This window comes from Vigna angularis, chromosome 7 (assembly GCF_016808095.1).
Source record: "Vigna angularis cultivar LongXiaoDou No.4 chromosome 7, ASM1680809v1, whole genome shotgun sequence".
Taxonomy (NCBI): Eukaryota; Viridiplantae; Streptophyta; class Magnoliopsida; order Fabales; family Fabaceae; genus Vigna; species Vigna angularis.
This window is the reverse complement of record NC_068976.1, coordinates 8,545,874-8,551,012: the sequence shown is the minus strand read 5'-3', so window position 1 is coordinate 8,551,012 and position 5,139 is coordinate 8,545,874. Positions and strand designations below refer to the sequence as shown.

Here is a 5,139-nt window from a genome sequence, read left to right as displayed (position 1 = left end):
TGCTGTCCTAAGTGCACAACAAATTTGAGGTCCTAAACTTGTGCATATATCAACACTTGTGGCCCCCAACTCTTTATTAAAATCCCTCTCCCTTTCACCATCTCTTGAAACCCATCTTTCAACAACCACTTCTCAAATTGCACTGTTTCATATGCACATCTAATCATCGAAAGGAATGCCCTTTTCGTTCATTCCAATCCTCACACTAATTCTATCAATTGGTCAGGATTTGGATGGTTTAGGCTACCAAGGACATAGGTCCTACACAACATAACCTTATGCCCCGTAACCCTTTCATACTCTTTAACATACTAGAAAATTAGAGTATGCTTTATTGGGTTATATGCATTACCGACGGCTTTTTATGTTTCCGACGGACTCTGGCTTTCGGTAATGTCCTCCTTTTTAGTAGTAATCCGGATGAACAATAGATAAATAATTGAGTTGGCAAAGAATACAATCAACCATGAGAGAAGTAAGCATTAATGTCCATTTTCATTTCATCCCGACAAAGGTGAAAGAAGAAAGTGTGAAACTTAAACACGTAGTAAACAAGAAAGAAATAATTGATATATTTACAAAATCATTATCTGTCGCATCATTTCATGAATTAAGGAAGTTGATATGAGAAGAATTTAAGTTTACGAAAGAAATTTGTTAAATAAACTTAAATTGATAAATGGTTAATTAGTAATTTCAGGTGAAATTTTATTTTTCAGAATCGCGAATAAGTTGTATATATCGCGATCATATTATTTTAGTTATTATTTTAGTTTTTGTTTTAGTTTTTGTTTCACAGTAACAACCTTGGGCAACCAATGGTTTGTTTTTATTTTGGTAGAAACAGTCTAGATTATTTTATTTTTATTTTTTTCAGTTTTATTCTTGTTCACGTCAGTAGTTTTTATTCTTGCGTCAGTCATTTTTATTCTTATGTAATGTGTTACTTTTGTTACTGTATATAGAACCCATGTCAATGAATGAAATTAACACACATTGAAGCATAGAGTTATATTATAAGTGTGCGGTTTGTTTATTTTTTTTAATAGGGAAATCATGGTTGGTCGATCAAGGATGAAAAAATACACCAAAAGTCGCTAAGAATGTACCTTCTAATACCATGTTAGTGATATGAAAACATACTTTAGAGAAAGACAAAAAGCAAGAATCCTTGAGAAGGAAAAGATAAACTCATTTGATATAATTGCATAGATGGATTATATACAATAATGAAATTTACAACTGAAATAGAGAAAAACGGTTTTAACAAAAGCTTTTTTACAAAAGTTGTTAAGCTAGAGGAAAGATCTGTGTACAACACTAATAAAAGAAAATTTATTAATTTAATAATTGAATAAAATAGTTTATTCATACAATAATGATACAAGTATACAATAATATATGATACCATACAAGTGAGAGCTTATTTAATTGAGTATTGATATACCAACATCATATAGTTTATATAATGTTTAATTTTTCTGTACATTTTTAGTATAGATATATATATATATATATATATATATATATATATATATATATATATATATATATATATATATATATATCATTTTTTATATTAAAATATTTTTGTAATCTCGTTTGTTTTTTAATTGTAGGTGAGAACAAGTGTTCATTAATTGTTTTTTATATTCGTTCAAAAGTTTCACAAAAATCTAATTTTGTCAAGGGAGGACTGCACATCTATCTCATCACCCCCATTTGCTTCCAATGATTCTTTATAGGTCATCCCATGGTAGCTTTGTGGATGTTCTTCATCAACAAACTCTACGCCCGGGCTGATGAATTTCGCCAACTGAGGTCCATGAAGGGTGACCACAGATATCCTTGGCACCTTATTTTTGTTGACAATAACTCGATGGATGTGACTCTTATACTTTCCATTGGTTAAGACCTAAGTCAAGGTTGAAAAAAGTTAACACAAGAGCTTCTTGAAGTAACCAAAATTAGGTAAAAATGACTTAAACTAAATTAAGTTAAAGTACCTCAAGATGATCACCAAGTTGGATGAGTATTGCATGATGGGGTATATAAACATTGATCCACTTTCCTTGATGTGATAGTATTTGGAGTCCACCATCTACATCTTGCACTAGAGTAACCACAAAGCCAGGGTCAGTGTGTTCAGGGATACCAACCTCTCCCTTTGACCTAGAATTTGGTGGATAAAGATTCATAGCCATCACATCAAACCCTGACTTCAGGTTGAACTCCTTCTCTATGTAGTCTTCTTCAAACCCTAATGTTGTAGACACTGATCTTCCCAACCCTGCTACTATATTCCTCATTTCTTTGTGATATTCTTCTAAAATTTTTCTGATAAAACAAATGTCCCAAACACATTCGAATGAAACATCACAAAAACATAAAACAGTATTATAAAATATATTATAGAGAAATACTAAATATCATGGTTCCTTTATATATTTATACCTAATTCCTGATGGATTAGAAGGAGCATGGAACTGGGGATGTGCGATAACTTTGAGATATTCCCTATTTTCTCCAGCAGACGAGTTTAGGTCCCATCGAATTTTATCTGATGGACCACTTTTGCCGAAGACCCTTCTTTCATCTATGGTTTTTGGATCAAAGAAATCAGAAAACCCCTTTAGAGTAGAGTCCAACACTTCATCTGGGATGGTGTGGTTTACCAACTGCATGATGCATGCGAAGCAATAATCATATATATGATGAAACATGTTATACATATGAAATATTTGAGGTGTAATAATAACATTGAAAGAGAAAAGGATTCATGCATAGCGTATGTATATATATATATATATATATATATATATATATATATATATATATATATATATATATATATATATATATATATATATATATATATATATATATATATATATATATATAGGTGAAAGAGTTTACATAGAAGAAGCCATATTCTTGACATGCTTGGCGAAGGTTTTCTAGGGCAAGAAATCGTTGAACAGGGTTATCAGAAAATAGTAGAGAGTAATCAACGGTGGGTATGTTATCATTCGAAGCAGAAAAAAGATCTGCACTGTGCTGAGAAGAAGTAATGTTCTCAACTGGGGGAACATTCAATTTAGGTTGAGTTGATGTTATTTCAGCCATGGAAATGATGTAGTGAGCAAAAGATTGAAAGCTTTTCTATAACACTTAACTGATATACCTCTCAATTTGCCTTCATATGCACCATTTATAAGGGTTGCGTCCAGGGTTTTAAATTATTCTTATATGACCATTTACCATTTCAAAGTGTTTTCTTATCCTAGTTGTATTATCACGTATGTCTGAACAACTTTTTCGTGATGTAATAGCCCAAGAAGGCATTTAATATAATGTTTTCTTACCGTATAACGCGTATTTCTCATGTATCCTAAGACGTATATTCGCATAATGATTTACGTAAAGAAATATAATGTGTCATGTGTCTTGACCCAAGTAGGGCATTTGATCAATTTTCTGTCGTATAACAAATAGTATTTATCATATGTATCCTAAGATTTATTCAAATGATGTTAGATAGAAACGACAAACTAATGTTAAGTAGGTAGAATAAAGAAGAAACCACCATGTGCGACCAGTGAGCTCATGCGTTTATATAATGAATTAGCGAAGAGCGGTTTAAAGAAAATAAGAAGTTCGTTAAGAAATAAAGTAATCAATTTTTAAGTTCTGAAGCTGATGAACTGTACACGTTGGTTAACATTAATAATGATTAGCATTTTCTCTAAGATGGTTTTATTCTTTTCACTTTATTATTTATTTATTTTTAGTAAATTTGACATGTTGAACATATTGCAGCAGCCGAAAATATATGAAAGAAAGTACAAAAGAGATAACAGGAATAAGTCAATACTCATGAAAAAAATTAAGAAAACCTAAAGATTCTATCTCTCATGTGTTATATGATGGAGGGGGTGTTCTGAATGAAAGTGTAAATCTAAGTCTCACATTTGATAGAAATGAAAAAATAAAACATTATATAAAGATAAAAAACTTATTAACTCAGAGTCTTAAGGTTTTGTGTAGAAAGTGGTATCAATCTTTTATATGATTTGGCTCATATTTCATTGGTATTGTGTCTCTCCGGTGAACCATTTCTTCATAAACTCAACAGTGGTATGAGAGTCGATGGTTTATCCAACAAGAAAGATAATCTCAAAAAAAAAAACTCACCATCGTCTAATCAGAAGTTAACTTATTTATCCTAACAAAGTGTTTACTTTTATAAACATGTGAGAAAAATTGAAAACTATACTGGAAAAATAAAATTCTCTACTCAAGCATTTTATAGGCGTTTAAGGGTTTCTTTTTATTATAATATACAATTTTATATAAAAATTATCGAAATGAATAAGTTTTAAGAAATTTACAAATATGACTATGAAGAACTCATGCAAGACGCAACATGCATGACAACTTTAAAGTGAAGTCATGATGATCCTATAGTATTTAGGTAAGAGAAAAAGTAGAGTAGATCAAACATGATTTTAATTATTATTTTTTTTTAATTTGAACTTAAGTCGAATAAAAATAACATCATTTTAGTATAATCAGATTTGAATTGAAGTTGTAAAGGATTATAATGACTTTAATATAATCTGATTTGAACTAAAGTTATATAAAATTAGCACAACTTAAATTCAAATTAAAAACAAAAAATCAAAATCATGTTTGATCATATAACTTCTCCTTTCACCAATATTGTAGAACCAATATGGGTTTTACTTTTAAATATTTGAAATTGTGTCATGCATGACTTATTCAAAATGAAGGTGTACGTAGACATCATTTTCCATGTCCCTAAAGCTTATAAAATTTGCTTTTTCTAATCATTTGCATTTAATATAGCACTTTGATAAAAAAAAAACCTGACAACTAGTAGATTAACTTGATAACTTAATCACTTTCAAGTGAATGGTTGTTTCATTATTAAATAATGATATTTGACATACTTTTATATTTATTTATATATAATATAAGGATAAAATTAGTATAAAAATATAGAATTTTATATTTTTTTAAGAAAAAAAAGAAGTAAAAAAATTAATATATAATTTTTCTTCATTATTTGCATTATGTTAGAAATAAATAGAGTTGGGATTTTATTTTAGACTAATT

The 5,139-nt window shown here is 29.4% G+C and overlaps 1 protein-coding gene across 1 annotated transcript; it reads right to left on the bottom strand.

Annotated features, from left to right (window-relative positions):
* Positions 1 to 1,602: 1,602 nt before the first annotated feature.
* Positions 1,603 to 3,157, bottom strand: LOC108336944 (2-oxoglutarate-dependent dioxygenase 19). Its single transcript, XM_017573386.2, has 4 exons — positions 2,917 to 3,157; positions 2,455 to 2,678; positions 2,007 to 2,337; positions 1,603 to 1,915 (listed from the first exon to the last, which is right to left on the bottom strand). Exons 1-4 carry the CDS (start codon positions 3,124 to 3,126, stop codon positions 1,667 to 1,669), a joined length of 1,014 nt encoding a protein of 337 aa, XP_017428875.1. The 5' UTR covers positions 3,127 to 3,157; the 3' UTR covers positions 1,603 to 1,666.
* Positions 3,158 to 5,139: the final 1,982 nt, after the last annotated feature.